This window comes from Phocoena phocoena, chromosome 11, assembly GCF_963924675.1.
Source record: "Phocoena phocoena chromosome 11, mPhoPho1.1, whole genome shotgun sequence".
Taxonomy (NCBI): domain Eukaryota; kingdom Metazoa; phylum Chordata; class Mammalia; order Artiodactyla; family Phocoenidae; genus Phocoena; species Phocoena phocoena.
In genome coordinates this window covers 62,301,472-62,318,507 of record NC_089229.1, presented here as the reverse complement: position 1 = coordinate 62,318,507, position 17,036 = coordinate 62,301,472, and the positions used below count along the sequence as shown (strand labels likewise).

The window sequence follows — 17,036 nt, the reverse complement described above, 5'->3', positions numbered from 1 at the left end:
TCAGTGTTTTGCAGTTTTTGGCAGAGACAATGCACATATTTTGTTAGATTTATACCTAATTACTACTTCTTTTTCTTTTTTCTTATAGGTATTTTAAATTTCATAGGTAGTTTAAATTTCATAGGTAGTTTAAATTTCAGTTTCCAACTATTGGCTAATATATAAAAAGAGGAATTTTGTCCTGTAACCTTATTATAAATTCACTTATTAGTTCGAGGAGCTTTTAAAATAGATTTTCTTGGGGGTGGAGGGGTTCTATTGAGACAGTGGCATTTGTGAATAGAGACAGTTTTATATCTTTAAAGTCTATACCTTTACTTTTTAAATAAATTTATTTATTTATTTTTGGCTGCGTTGGGTCTTCATTGCTGCACATGGGCTTTCTCTAGTTGCAGCAAGCAGGGCCTACTCTTCGTTGCAGTGTGCAGGCTTCTCATTGTCTTCTCTTGTTGTGGAGCATGGGCTACAGGCACGTGGGCTTCAGTAGTTGTGGCTAATGGGCTCAGTGGTTGTGGCTCACGGGCTCCAGAGCGCAGACTCAGTAGCTGTGGCGCACGGGCTTAGTTGCTCCGTGGCATGTGGGATCCTCCCGGACCAAGGCTCGAACCTGTGTCCCCTGCATCGGCAGGCAGATTCTTAACCACTGTGCCACCAGGGAAGCCCTGTATGCCTTTATCTTGCTTTACTGTACTGCCTAGGATTTCTAGTATAATGTTAAATAGAATTGGTAAGAGTGGACTCTTTTTTTTTCTTTGCTGTGCCGTGCAACTTGTGGGATCTTAGTTCCCCGACCAGGGATTGAACCCAGGCCCTGGCAATGAAAGCGCCAAGTCCTAACCATGGACTGCCAGGGAATTCCCACCACTGCTTTTCAACATCATACTGTCAAGTCCTAATGCAATAAGATAAGAAAAGGAAATTAAAGGTATACAGATTGGGAAGGAAGAAATAAAATCGTCTTTGTTCACAGATGATATGTTAATCTATTAGAAAATCCAAAAGATTTGACAAAGAAACTCCTGGAACTAATAGGTGATTACAGCAGGGTTGCAGGATACAAGGTTAATATACAAAAGTCAATTTCTTTTGAATATACCAGCAATGAACAACTGGAATTTGAAATTAAAAATACAATACTATTTACATTAGCACCCCCCAAAATGAAATACTTAGGTGTAAATCTAACAAAATATGTACAAGATCTATATGAGGAAAATTACAAAACTGATAAAAGAAATCAAACAAGAACTAACTAAATGGACAGGTATTCCATGTTAATGGATAGAAAGACAACACTGTCAGGATGGCAGTTCTTCCAACTTGCTCTAGATTCAATACAAGCCCAATCAAAATCCCAGCAAGTTATTTTGTGGACATCAACAAACTGCTTCTAAAGGTTATACACAGTGAAAAAAGACTCAGAATAGACAACACAATATTGAAGGAGAAGAACAAAGCTGGAGAGCTGACAGTACCTGACTTCAAGACATACCATAGTGGGACTTCCCTGGTGGTCCAGTGGTTAAGACACCATACTTCCACTGCAGGGGCCACAGGTTCGACCCTTGGTCAGGGAACTGTGATCCCACATGCCGAGTGGCCAAAAAGAAAAAAAACAGTTAAGAAAAAAGACATAACACAGAGCTACAGTAATCAAGACAGGGTGATATTCGCAAAAGAACAGACAAATAGATCAATGGAACAGTACAGAGCGCCCAGAAGTAGACCCACAGGGATACAGTCAACTGATCTTCAACAAAGGAGCAAAGGCAATACAATGGAGCAAAGACAGTATTTTAAATAAGTGGTGCTGGAACAACTGGACATCCACATTAAAAAAAAAAAAAAAAAGAATCTAGACACAGACTTTATATCCTCCACAAAAATTAACTCAAAATGGACCACAGACCTAAATGTAAAACACAAAAGTATAAAACTCTTAGAAGATAACATAGGAGAAAATCTAAATGACCTTGGGTTTGTCAATGACTCCAAAAGTATGATCCTTAAAAAAAAGAATTGATAAATTGGACTTCATTAAAACTAAAAGTTTCTGCTCTGTGAAAGACAAAGAAAAAGGCAAGCCACAGACTGGGAGAAAATATTTGCAAAAGACATATCTAATAGAGGACTGTTATCCAAAAAATACAAAGAGCTCTTAAAACTCAACAATAAGAACCTGATTAAAAGATGGGCCAGGGCTTCCCTGGTGGCGCAGTGGTTGGGGGTCCGCCTGCCAATGCAGGGGATACAGGTTCGTGCCCCGGTCTGGGAGGATCCCACATGCCGCGGAGCGGCTGGGCCCGTGAGCCATGGCCGCTTAGCCTGCGCATCCGGAGCCTGTGCTCCATGATAGGGGAGGCCGCAACGGTGAGAGGCCCGCGTACAGAAAAAAAAAAAAAAGATGGACCAAAGACCTTAATAGACATCTCATCAATAAGATATATAGATGGCAAATAAACATGTGAAAAGATGATCCACATCGTGTCATCAGGGAGATGCAAATTAAAACAATGAGATACCACTAATACACCCATTAGAATAGCCAAAACCCAAAACATTTGTAACACCAAATGCTCATGAACAGGAACTCTCAGTCATTGCTACTGGGAATGCAAAAGTGGTGCAGACACTTTGGAAGACAGTTTGGCAATTTCTTACAAAACTAAACATACTCTTTTTTTTTTTTGCAGTACGCGGGCCTCTCACTGTCGTGGGCTCTCCCATTGTGGAGCACAGGCTCCGGACGCGCAGGCTCAGCGGCCATGGCTTACGGGCCCAGCCGCTCCGCGGCATGTGGGATCTTCCCGGACCGGGGCACGAACCCGTGTCCCCTGCATCGGCAGGCGGACTCTCAACCACTGCGCCACCAGGGAAGCCCTAAACATACTCTTATCATATGATCCAGCAATTGCACTGTTTGGTATTTACCAAAGGAGCTGAAAACTTATGTTTACCCAAAAACCTGCACACAGATGTTTACAGCAAATTTATTCATAACTGCCAAAACTAGGAAGCAACCAAGATGTGCTTCAATAGGTGAATGGATGAACTGTGGTATATCCAGATAATGGAATATTATTGATCACAAAAAAGAAATGAGCTCTTAAGCCATAAAAAGACATGGAGGGGGACTTCCCTGGTGGTCCAGTGGTAAAGAATGCTCCTTCCAATGCAGGGTTCCATCCCTGGTCGGGGAACTAAGATCCCACATGCTGGGCTTCCCTGGTGGCGCAGTGGTTGAGAGTCCGCCTGCCGATGCAGGGGACACGAATTCGTGTCCCGACCCAGGAAGATCCCACATGCTGCGGAGCGGCTGGGCCCGTGGGCCATGGCCGCTGAGCCTGCGCATCCGGAGCCTGTGCTCCACAATGGGAGAGGCCACAACAGTGAGAGACCCACGTACCGCAAAAAAAAATAATAATAAAAAAAATAAGATCCCACATGCTGGGGGGCAACTAAGCCCGCACACCACAACTACTGAGCTCACGTGCCTCAACAAGAGAGCCCACGTGCTGCAAACTACAGAGCCCAGGCACTCTGGAACCCGCACGCCACAACTAGGGAGAGAAAAATACCCACGCCGCAACTAGAGAGAAGCCCGAGCGCCACAACGAAGACCCCGTGTGCCGCAACTAAGACCCAACACAGCCAAAAAAATAAATAAATAAAGTAAATAAATAAAATAAATATTAAAACAAGAAAAGACATGGAGGAATGTTAAATGCATATTACTAAGTAAAAGAAACCAATCTGAAAAGGCTACATACTGTAGGTATGTATTATACGGTATTCTGAAAAAGGCAAAACTATGGAAACAGTAAAAGATGAGTGGCTGCATTAATGAAATGCATAAGACAAAGATAAACACATAAAAGACCTAAGTAGGTAATATATGAAAAGATATTCAAATACTCAAACTCATTTAAAGTCAGGAAAATGCAGAATGAAACCATGAGTTCTCAATTCATACCAACAAGATTCGTAAAAAATTAAAAAGCATCGATGATAATATAAATAATGGGAACGTTTACGTGCTGCTAGTTGGACAGTATGTTGTTATAACATTTCAGAAAACTATGTGGCATTATTTAGAGAAGGTGATGGTGTATATTCTGTAAGAGTCAGCAGTCCTAACCTGGTATATAGTCCAGAGAAACTCATGCTCACATCCATAATAGTATCAGTCGTAAGAGCAAAACTCTGGAAACAGTTCAAATGTTCATCAGTAATAGATTCCAAGGTAGATAAATACATCATGGCATATTCACACCATGCATATGGTAAAAATAAATGAATTACAGTTATAAATAACCACATGAATGAATGCTGAGCACGCAATACTGAATGAAACAAAACTAGCTGCAAAAGAAAATGAACTGCATGATTCAACTGATACAAAGTTTAAAAACATGCAAAACTAAACATGCTGTCCAACATGGTAACCACTAGCTACAGGGCTACCATGACTGAGGAACTAAATTTTAATTTAATTTAAATTTAAACTTAAATTGTCACCTGTCACTAGTGACCACCATACTGTACAGTCAGGTTTATAAAGAGAATCAGTGGAAAACTAAGTACAACATTCAGAATATTGGTTTTTCCTAAGGGAAAGGGAAAGGGACAGGGACAGGGACACGGGGGATTTCCAAAGTAACAATGATGTTCTTTTTCTTAAATAGGTATCCTTATATTGTTTTTATTCTTTAAACTGTACATAAACTGTACTATAAACATTCCTTCAAAAGGATTAAATATTTAACAAAACAAAAATAGTGAATGAGGTGGTGGGTACACAGAAGTTTATTTTGTTGTTATTATGTAAAGTATATATAATAAAATATTTTTATTAAAAAGATTTCTAGCACTAACTCAAGTGGAGCAAGGGGCAACCAAGAAGAATAAAATCTCCCCTAACTCCAGACCCAATCAACCCTACCATCCTACATCCCCCCCACACCCTACCCCAGGCCCCAGGCTCAGCACTAATGCCCTCATCCTCCTTCAAAGATAGGAGAAACAAGATACATTATCTACTGCTACGTAACAAATTATTCCAAAACTTAGCAGCTTAAAACAACAAAATTTTGTTATCTCACAATTTCTGTGGGTCAAGAATTTTGAGTGTGGCTTGGGGGATGTCTCTGGCTTCAGGCCTCTCATGAGGTTGCATTTAGGATCTTAGCCAGAACTGTGGTCTCATCTGAAGGTGTGACCTGGGAAAGACCTGCTTCCTAGCTCACTCATGTGGTGTGGTTTGCTTCTCCGTAGGCCGTTAGATTGACTATGACTGTAAGCTACTCGGGCCATAGGGCAGCTCATAATATGGCAGCCGACTTCCCTCAGAGCAAGAGAGTTAGAGAAAATGTTCAAGGCAAGTCACAATCTTTTTATAATCTAGTCTTGGAAGGGATAGCCCATCCTCTCTGCCACCATCTGTTTGCTACAAGCATGTCACTAAATCTAGCCAACTTAGAGTTGCCAACTTAGGGGAGGGGGCTAACAAAGGGTATGAATACCAGAAGACAAGGCTAATTAAAGGCCATCTTGGTGGCTGCCTACCACACCAGAGAATATCTGTCTGCGGACTGGAGTGATCCCACAAAGCAAGGAAGTAGCAATGCCAGGAGAGAAGAGTGAAGACCTAGAGAAGGCAGAGGAAATTCAGGCCTAGGACCTTTGCATGTACTGGTCCACTGCATTTTTCATTGCTCTTTCATGACTTGGCTGCATGCACCTGTTTTTGATTAGGATATGGAAAAGAAATCTGTTGAATGTCTGTTATCTGCCACAGCAAGACCAGTCATCTTGCCCTGCTTACAATGCCATACCCAATCTGATCACATCCCTCCCCCACAGAAACACACCCCAACTGTGTCTCCCCCCTTTCAAGTATCATCTTTCACTCAACTATTTGGGGAAGAGTCAACTTGTTTCCTGTTCTGCCCCTGGGTTAGGTCAGTTCATGCTGCAACTTGTTTATCCAATACCACCTGCTTCCCTCCCACTGATTTCAGCTCAGCCCAGGAGCTTCTGTTCTCTTTCCACTTGTTACCACCTGTAAGGCTCAACTAATAGGCTCCTTTGATTTAATGCAGCCAACCATGACAACCTAGGAGGATGATATGAGAACAGCGCTGTCCTTTTGCTGACCCCTACTTTCATTCCCCACCAGGTGACCAGCCTCCCAGACTACCACAAGCCCACACTGTGCCCTTGTTACTGAAGGAGTCAGGTTAACTGAGGAAACCTTTAGCACAGCTCAAGATAGCAATGATAAAACAATTTAAAACCAAACATTACACATCACTGTTCTTAAAAACCATGGGTCAACCCACCACAGTGAAACTCTCACAGATACCGTTTTGGCTTGGGCCTGGCCTTCTGCCATGTTGTTGGGCGGCCTGCCTCTTTCCTCTCTCTCCTCCTTTGCACACTGAAAAATTTCTCTTCATTATGCTGTGCATACTTATACCCTAAGTACAAAGCAGGGTCCAAGCCTACTACTGCATATCCAAAACCATAGTAAATGGTTCTGCTAAAGGGAAGAAGGGTCATACACAATCCTGGACTCCAAAAAGAATCAAATCAAATACAAAACCAGGAAGAAGCCTTTAACTTAGTTTTTTCTCTTATATATCCTGACCAAAAATTTTAAGGCATGGTTTCTCTCTTCAGTCTCTGAAAGATAACAGAAAACAGTAAAAAAAAAAAAAAAAAAAAAACCAACTAAAATTATACACACACATTGTATTCTTATTACTATGGTGGTTAATTTAATGTGTCAACTTGATAGGGGTAAGGGACACCCAGATCACTGGTAAAATATTATTTCTGGGTGTGTCTGTGAGGGTGTTTCTGAAGGAGATTACCATTTGAACTAGTAGACTGAGTAAAGAAGATCTGCCGTCACCAGTGTTGGATGGGTATCATTCACTCCAATCCACTGAGGGCGCAAACAGAACAAAAAGGTGCACAAAGGGCAATTTCTCCTTTCTTCTTGAGTTGGGACATCCATCTTTCCTGCCCTCCCACATCAGAGCTCCTGGTTCTCCGGGCTTTCGTTTGGGACTGAATTATACCACTGGTTTTCCAGCTTCCAGATGGCATATCATGAGACTTCTCAGCCTCCATAATTGCGAGAGCCAATTCCCATAAATAATCTCCTCTTATATATCTCTATATATCCTATTGGTTCTGTTTCTCTGGAGAAACACAAATACATATCCATACCTTTGCTTAGTCTGTCTTCACTACATCTCCTTCCTCTTCTTGATCTTCCCCCTCTACCTAGGTCCAGCTCACATTCCCCTCCTGCAGGGAGCCTTCCCAGACTGCCACAGCCCACACCAATCCCTTGTGTCTGAATTCACGTTAGGCTTGGGTGTCATGGTTTCCTTCTTTGTTCTCCAAGTGAATTACCCCTGATTTTCTCTTCTAGCCAAGTTATAAAGTTCTCTGGGTCAGAGGGCCAGGTCTTAACACACCTCCCATGATATGATACTTATTTTGGTGTATGGTACGTAGTATGAGGTTAATACCTACTTGTTCAGTGGATCGATTAACGGGAGCCACTTATCTGTGCTCTTTTCCCACAGTGGTTGTAATGTCAAGGGGCATCTTGGGGGTTCTGATGGTGCAAGGAATAATGTACCTCTCAGGCTGGGGACTGGTGTGTGTGGGTGGGGGGGGTGGGGGGGTGGGTGCAGTGACCTTTAGTCAGGCTTTGTCCTCAACTTCCAGGCAGGTTCTTAAATTCTGGGGTGGGGGGGTGCGCTTGGAGGCCTGAACCCGCGCCCCCTGTAGTGGAAGCATGGAGTCTTAACCACTGGACCACTAGGGATGTCCCTGCAGGTCCTTACATTTGATTTAATCAGCTCACCCTGAGGTGACCAGTCGAAGGTAAACTACTACAGAACAATTAATGATGAGATCAATGTGCATTACAGAAATTGGGCTCCCCCAACGCCCACATTGTCTCAAATCCCAACCTCTACACCTGCTTTGCCTTCTGCTTTACGTCTCCCATCCCCAGCTTACCCACTTCAGTTTAGGTGCTCTTACTTCAGGAAGCCTTCCTGGCCTTGAAGTCTGAGCCACTCCAGAGGTTCCAGCAGCTCCCCTCTCACCACAACAGTCCTACTGTACCATCTAAGTGTGTAGATCTGGCTCAGGAAGGTCTCGCCAGTTAGCGAATCCCCAGATCCTGGCTGAGGGCGAGACATTTCATTGGTCGCGTAACTAGAACACCAGCTGAGGCCTTGACTCATCCGGGCACTTCCGCAGCCTCACAGGCCTCAGCCCCCATCAAAACCCCTCGCTTACTTTGCTTGCGTGACGTCGCCCCCCACCCCGCCCCCTGCACCTAGCCAGCAGCACAGCTCCCGCGTCTCCCACCTCGCCCACCTCCTCTGCCAGGCTGCTCAGGCCGAGGGTCCACAGGCTCGCGGGGTGGGGGAAGGGGGCAGGGGGAGCGGGCAGGAAATGCCTGCCGCCATCTTGCCCACCAGGAGTTCCGACATGGGGCTGGGGCTCTTGAGCGCAGCGCTGTTGTTTCTGGGGGGCGCTCTCATATGCTCAGAACACTACCCACTCTCTGAAAGGAGTGGGCACGGCTCCTCGCAGGAACAGGCCGGAGGTCGGAGGTGGCCTGAAGCCATGAGTGGGAGGCCCAGGACGCAGAAGGAGCCCCAGGCCCCGGAAGAGGAAGGGTTGAACGGAAAGGGCAGTATCTGTTCGTTCTTCTCTTTGGACAGTCGTCCTTGCCTTTTCCCCGCTTAAGTAGTATTTGAATTTGGGGCCCTCCTTTTCTGTTTTTCCAACTGCCTTTAACTAAAAATTTACGGATCCAAGCAGCCCGATTTTAATGACTGTCGTAGTAGTACTAATAGTAAAAATGTCATACACTTCTGTGTCTGTATATGCGCCTCAAAACATTCTGGGCTTTGTCATTCCCATTTTACAGACTAATAATTCATTGGAATTCAAAGATGAAAGGGCTGTTAGGTGACTTTTTCATACTACAGTTAAGAAGAATTAACCCAACAAGTTAAATGGCAAGTACTAGAACTTGTAGCTCTTGGTTGACCAGTCCCAGGCTCTTTTAGTGGCCGTTTCACACAGGGAAAAATGTGATACCTGGCCAGAGAAACCTACCTCATTGTTACACTTCTCAGGAGAAGAGTTTTAAAATTGATGAATTGTGCTGATTTAATGCCTTTCTATTTGTAAGCAAGCAATTAAGGCATGTTTGTCTTAGCTCTCTAAGATCTTTTTTCAAAACATGGGCATGGCTTAGGTATCCAGCTTGCTTTATGAGTTTTTTAAATAGGAATTTCAAATATTATATTAACGTGTTAAGATTATAAAGTAATACATATAATAATATGTTCAGTCCAAATAATATATCATTTTTATTTTTAGATTGTGGAACAGCACCACTTGCAAATACGTTCAAGGGGTCTCGGATTGTAGGGGGCACAGAAGCTCAAATTGGCGCATGGCCATGGCTAGTTAGCCTACAGATTCAATATGGCAGATATCGTTATCATGTATGTGCGGGAAGCTTAGTGAAAAATAGATGGGTCCTCACGGCTGCCCACTGCACTAATAAGGACAATAGGTATGTATTCAGAACAGAACTCTTATTTTATTCTCTTGGGGGATATTTTGAAGTGGCAGAGGACCATTTGACTTCAGCCATGTTCAGTTAAACGATATGTTTCCAAGTAGCCATAATGCCTTATACTGAATAGTACACTGAATATTTGTTGAAATAAATCCTTTAAGTCAGAGGTCAACAAACGTTTTCTGTAAAGACAGTAAATATTTTAGGCTTTGCAGGCCATACTCAACTCTGTCACAGTAGAACCAAAGTGGTCATAGATGATACATCATTGAATGAGTGTGCTGTGATCCAATAAAACTATTTATGAACACTGAAATCTGAACAAAATCCCATTTTGTCATTTTGGGTTTTCCCCAGCCATTCAAAAGTGTAAAAAACGTTTTTTGTTTATGGGCTATATAAAAATAGAAGACAGGCCAGATTTGGCCTGTGGGTTGTAGTTTGTTGGACCTTGCTTTAAATAATAAATAGCATTTCTTTTAGCTTTAAAAATTATTGTATTGTAATCATGTATTTGTCCTTCTCACCATTAGATCACGGTGAGATAAGTCCATGAAGACAAGGACTACATGTTTTATTTTGTATTTCTGGTACTAATACAGGAGTTGGCTTACTTTATAGGAGACATAATAAATATTTATTAAGTCTATGGATGATGTCAGTCTTGGAGAAATAGATTTACCACAGTTGTAATAGAACTTTATGACCCTCCTAACATTTAAAATGAAGCTCTAAGATAAATACTGTGGAAACCCGTGGTACCTGTCATACAGTCTCTCTTGAGTCTCTAATTTTTATGAGCTATCTGGGAGAAGAATGAAAAGTCTCTAAGAAAAACTAACAACAACTTCAAAATTCAACTGAGGGTAACTGGCCTGACGGGGTTCCTAAGGTTTTACTCTTTTAATCTGTTTACCACATTTAAAAAACATGCATTTCAGTTTCATAATTTGGCCTCTTGAGGAATAGAGATAAGAAAAATGGGAAGCTATTAAGGTATAAACCCAAGGGTATAGAAAAAGATGTAGAAAAAAGCTTCAGAGTTAGAAATCAATTCTGGTCTTTCAGGTGTGGGTGTTTTACAACTCTTTCCTAAAATGCTGTCTTTAAAAACTGCTTTTCAACAGCTTTCAAACCTTAAACCAAGGAAGGAAAAGCCTGCTTGGTATGGTTTGAAGATTCTTGAAAAAGCTCTTCTCACCTATTAAGTCCTGATATTGTGCCTTTACTAGTCTGTTCCTTTTTTTTTTTGCGGTACGCGGGCCTCTCACTGCTGTGGCTTTTCCTGTTGTGGAGCACAGGCTCCGGACGCGCAGGATCGGCGGCCATGGCTCACGAGCCCAGCCGCTCCGTAGCATGTGGGATCTTCCCGGACCGGGGCACGAACCCGCGTCCCCTGCATCGGCAGGTGGACTCTCAACCACTGCGCCACCAGGGAAGCCCTAGTCTGTTCCTTTGACACGTGGGGAGAGCAATGCATTTGGAGAGGGGCGACCTGTATCCTAGTCCTCCTCTGACACTTTGTGGTGCAGTGGCTTTAAGTAAGATTCCAGAACCTACTACATATACCACCTTGGTCAAATAATATAGCTTTGTTATACTGTCATAAAATCTTAGAGTTCAAAGAGGTATTTTAAAGGTGTGGTTCAATTCTCTGTCCTGTATATGAATCCTTCTTAACATATTGAAGTAAAGGGTTCTCTAGTCTGAAATAATTATTGCTTTAATGCATTGAGTCAGGCATTTTTTCAGACACAAGTTCCACTACTCTTCACAACCACTCTTTACTGTAGGGAGACCCTGACTGGAAAGCAGTGAAATCAGGGATCGAATCCAGGTGCGTCATAATGAAAATCCACACACATAACCATAACTATATCATTTGGCTCTCTACTTGAAACACCTCTTGTGATGATGAACTGCTACCTCGGAAAGAATTTCATTTAAATTTTGTGCAGCTTTATTTCTTAGAAAGCCTTTCCTTATGTTGAACTAAGTGTCTTGATTTTCATTCTGCCTTCTGAAGCCATATATATTAAACCTCATTACTCTCCCAAGCCTTTGAAGATAATATTCCACTTAACAGTTCTCAAGGCTAAATCTTATTGATATTTTTACCCCTTTACTCAACAAACATTTACTGAATGTATATTATATACTAGTTGCCATTACTGAGGCATAGTCTGTATTTTTCAGGAGTACCTCCTGTCTCAGAAGACTCTGTCACTTCTATTCCTGTTCCCCCTCATTTCCTAAACCTTGCACCATCAGTTATCCCTTATTCCTTCTTACAACATGAAAGACCCACTCTGAGATTAGGTACTGTTTAAGAATGTTACATATAACTCTGTATTTTAAAAAAGCCCTCCCAGTAGCCCTCTGAGATAGCTGTTATCTCCATTTCACACCTGAGGAGTCAGAGATCAGAGATATTTGGTAATTTTCCCAAGACCACATTGCTGTAAAGTGGCAACCTATTGATTTAAACCTAGTCTCAAGTCTATAGCTGTTTCATTACACCTCATTGTCTCTTTAGTATTTTTCAATATTTTCCTCTTGCTTCTTCCCTACAGCCTTCAAACATGTTTAGGTCACCTCATCATTATTTAGCAAACAAACAAACCCTACCTGTTTCTATTCTTCCTTTCACTACTAGACTCCTTGAAAGAAAGACTCCCTTTTGCTTCACCTGCATTGACTCATAAAATCCCAATTGCAGTCTGATTTTTGTAGCCAGAACACACTATTAAAGACCCACCTCTATGCCAAATCCAATGATCTCTACTCAATCCCCATCCTATTTCATCTGTATAATAACATTGGCAAAGTTGACTGCTGTTCTACCTCTTTTTTTTTTTTGGCCATGCCGCATGGCTTGTGGGATCTTAGTTCACCAACCAGGGACTGAACCCGGGCCCTCAGCAGTGAAAGCTCAGATTCCTAGCCACTGGACTGCCAGGGAATTCCCTCCGATCTCTTTTCTTGATTTTTAAGACACCACTATTCTCTACCTTAAAAAATTTTTTTTCCTTATTCCTTGAGTCTTTGTCTTCTTTTAAGTGGCAGTATTTTCAAGAGTTCCACCTTCTATCCTCTTGCCTTATCATCTGTACTCTTCCCTAGAGATGTCTCATCTACTTCTGTTTTAGGAGTCATCATGTACTGGCAACTCCCAAGTCTCTCCAGCTGAGTCGTATTTCCAGCTCCCTACTATACGTATATACTGGAGTCACATTCCCAGCAAGTCCAAACATGAACTTTTAAACTCTTTCCTCTAGAGAACACTCTCGGCAGCCCTGAAGGCTTTCAGGTCGTTAATAAGTCCTCAGGCCCCTGCTAGCACAGGGAGCTTCATGGACCTGTCAGCAATTAAGGAACAAAAGTAATGAAGATTTACATAAACTTTGGTATGTTCTCCTGAAAGAAACATGCTCCTAATTCTAGAGCAGGAGGCTAAGCGGCAGAGATTGCTAATGCCAAGTCTGAAGCGGTTAGAAAAGGTAGTAGATTCCATGGATACATTAGATAAAGTTGTCCAGGAAAGGGAAGATGCCCTCAGAATTCTTCAGACTGGTCAAGAAAAAGCTAGACCTGGTTCTTGGAGAAGAGACATCTTTGGAAGAATCATCTGGCACAAGTTCAAGCAGTGGCCTATACCTTGGTACCTAAATAAAAGAAACAATAGAAAACGATTCTTTGCAGTGCCCTGCGTGAAACGTTTTGTCAGACTGAGAATTGAGAAACAAGCCTGCATCAAAGCAAGGAAGACAAGTTTAGCAAGCAAGAAAGAAAAGTTTCTTCAGGAAAAGTTTCCACATCTTTCTGAAGCCCAGAAATCAAGTCTTATCTAAGATATCTGAACTCTTAATTTACCATTTTGTTTTTCTTGGATTACAATCTATATACAAAAGTGAATACATACTAAGTGGTTTATAAATAACTTGTGTTTTTAGTCAAATGACTATCAACTGGGACTACCCTGGTGGCGTAGAGGTTAAGAATCCGCCTGCCAATGCAGGGGACACAGGTTCGAGCCCTGGTCCAGGAAGATCCCACATGCCGCAACTAAGCCCGTGTGCCACAACTACTGATCCTGTTCTCTAGAGCCTGCGAGCCACAGCTACTGAGCCCGCTTACCTAGAGCCTGTGCTCCATTGAGAAGCCATCGCAATGAGAAGCCCACACATCGCAACAAAGAGTAGCCCCTGCTCACTGCAACTAGAGAAAGCCTGCGTGCAGAACAAAGACCCAACACGGGCAAAATAATTAATTTTTTAAAAATGACCATCAACTGTTCTAAGTGTTATTATGGCATGCTAAATCTGGAAGTGGTCAAAATCAGGTATAAAGTTTAAAATAAATTCCCATCTTATTAAAAAGAAAATCTTCCCTCTAATTCTATCCCTTCTCTATTTTCTCAGATAACAGCCTCACCAACAGTCCCATTACCTCGACAGTTAGCTGACTCTCTCTGTGCAGTATCTCTTAAATTCGCTTCTTTTTGTCCCCCAATACTACCCACTGATGAGAAGTAGATTCAGAATATCAGTCTCCATATCCCTAGTTCATTACTTACACTATTACTATGGTAACTATCTGAATGAGTGTGAAGTGGTATCTCATTGTGGTTTTGTTGTTTTAATTAATTAATTTATTTATTTTTGGCTGCGTTGGGTCTTCATTGCTGTGCGCAGGCTTTCTCTAGTTGCGGCAAGTGGGGGCTACTCTTCGTTGCGGTTCATGGGCTTCTCATTGCAGTGCTTCTCTCGCTGCGGAGCATGGACTCTAGGCGCTCCAGCTCAGTAGTTGTGGCTCATGGGCTCAGTAGTTGTGGCTCAGTAGTTGTGGCTCATGGGCTCTACAGCTCAGTAGTTGTGGCTCATGGGCTCTACAGCACAGGCTCAGTAGTTGTGGCACATGGTCTTAGGTGCTCCACAGCATGTGGGATCTTCCTGGACCAGGGCTTGAACCCATGGTCCCCTGCATTGGCAGGTGGATTCTTAACCACTGCGCCACCAGGGAAGTCCCTCATTGTGGTTTTGAGTCACATTTCCCTAACGATTAGTGATGTTGAGCATCTTTCCGTGTGATTTCTGGCCATTTGTATTTCTTCTTCTTTTTTTTTAAGGTTTATTTTATTTTGTTTTTGGCCACACCATGTGGCATGCAGGATCTTAGCTCCTGGACCAGGGATCGAACCCGTGCCCCCTGCAGTGGAAGCACGGATTCTTAACCACTGGACCAACAGGGCAGTCCTGTATTTCTTCTGTGGAGAAATGTCTATTCAAGTCCTTTGCCCATTTTTGAACTCAGCTGTCTGGATTTTTTGTGGATGTTGAGCTGTAGGAGTGCTTTATATATCCTAGATATTAATCCCTTGTCAAATATATGATATACAAATATTTTCTCCAATTCTGTGGGTTGTCTTTTCACTCTCTTGAAAGTGTCCTTTGATGCACAAGTTTTTAATTTTGATCAAGTCCAATTTATCTATTTTTTTCTTTTGTTGCCTGTGCTTTTGGTGTCATATCCAAGAATCACTGCCAAATCCAGTATCATGAAGCTTTTCTTCTGTGTTTTCTTCTAAGAGTTTTATAGCTTTATTCTTATATTTTGGTCTTTGATCTATTTTGAGTTAACTTTTGCATATGCTGTAAGGGTCCAATTTCATTCTTTTGTATGTAGATATCCAATTCTCCCAGCATCATTTGTTGAAAAGCCTTTCCTTTCTCCATTGAATTATCTTGGCACTCTTGTTGAAAATCAATTGGCCACATATGCAAGGGTGTATTTCTGGGCTCTCTATTCTTTTCCATTGGTATATATATCTGCCCTTATGCTAGTACCACACTGTTTCAGTTATTGTAGCTTTTCAGTAAGTTTTGAAATCAGGAAGTATGGTCTTCCAACTTTATTCTTCTTTTTCAAGATTATTTTGGCTATTTGGGGTCTTTTGATATTCCATATGAATCTTAGGATGGGTTTTTTATTTCTGCAAAAGCATCACTGGGATTTTTATAGGTATTTCATTGAATCTATAGATCATTCTGGGTAGTACTGTCATTTTAACAATATTAAGTCTTCCAATACATGAACAAGGGATGTCTTTCCATTTATTTGTCTTCTTTAATTTCTTTCAGCAATGTTTTGTACTTTTCAGTGTATATAACCTGTTTTTTAATCTTACGGTCTGAATATAAATTGAAATAGGTAAGTAATATAAGTTGATTTAGCCATTCTATGTCTTTTGATTGGAGAATTTAATCTGTTTACCTTTAAAGTAATTATTGCTAGGTAAGGACTTACTATCACCATTTATTAATTGTTTTCTGGTTGTTTTGTAGATCCACTGTTCCCTGTTTCTTAGCCTGCTGTCTTTTTTGTGTTTTGATGTCTTTTGGTATCAGTATGCTTTGATTTCTTTATCAAGTCCTTTTGTGTAACTGTTACAGGTTTTTACCTTGAGGTTATCAAGAAGCTTACATAAACTATCTTAAAATTATAACACGCTATTTTAAGCTGTTAGCAACTTAACTTCAATAGAATTCCTAAACTTTACACTTTTGCTTCTCCTCCACCACACATTTTAGGTTATTGCTGTTATGATTTACATATCTTTTATAATGTGTAACTAATAGATTAGTGTTGTTATAGTTATTTTTACTATATTAATTCCTTTAACTTTTAAAGTTGTAAGTAAATTATGCACCACTATTACCAAATTACAGAATCTAAGTTTGGCTATATATTTACCATTACCAGTGAGTTTTGCACTACCTTTTAATGTCTTTATGATGTTAATTAGTGTCCTTTTACTTTCAGTCAAAGGACTTCCTTTAGCATTTCTTGTAAGGCTAGTCTAGCGGTAATGAACTCTCTCAGCTTTTGTTTGTTCAGAAAAGTCTTTGTCCAACAATATGCTGCCTACAAGGGACTCACTTTAGCTTTAAAGGCACACATAGACTGAGAGTGAAGGGACGGAAAAAGACATTCAAGCAAATGGTAACCCCAAAAAAGCAGGGGTAGTTGTACTTATATTAGACAAAATAGACTTTAAATGTAAATGGTAAAAAGAAACAAAGAAAGGTCACCACACAATGATAAAGGGGTCAATCCATCAAGAAGATATAACAATTGTAAATATTTATGCATCCAACGTTGGAGCACTTAGATATATAAAGCAAAAACTAACAGAGTTAAAGGGAGAAATAAACAGCAATTCGATGATTGTTGGGGACTTTAATATCCCACTCTCAACAATGGACAGATCATCCAGATAGAGAATCAATAAGGAAATAGCAGATTTAAATAACACTGTAGACCAAAGTGGACTTAAGAGACATACGCAGAACATTCCAACCAACAGCAGCAGATTATTTCTCAAGTGCACATAGAACATTTTCGA

General features: G+C 41.3%; 1 protein-coding gene and 1 pseudogene across 1 annotated transcript in view; both read left to right on the top strand.

Moving 5' to 3' along the window:
• Positions 1-8,523: 8,523 nt before the first annotated feature.
• TMPRSS12 (transmembrane serine protease 12) overlaps positions 8,524-17,036 on the top strand; it is a 38,709-nt gene continuing 30,196 nt past the window's right edge. Inside the window, exons 1-2 of the mRNA XM_065888173.1 lie at positions 8,524-8,731; positions 9,427-9,625. Coding sequence (XP_065744245.1) covers positions 8,524-8,731; positions 9,427-9,625 — 407 coding nt within the window. The remainder of the gene's footprint in view (positions 8,732-9,426; positions 9,626-17,036) is intronic.
• Positions 12,983-13,482, top strand: LOC136131297 (large ribosomal subunit protein uL29m pseudogene; annotated as a pseudogene).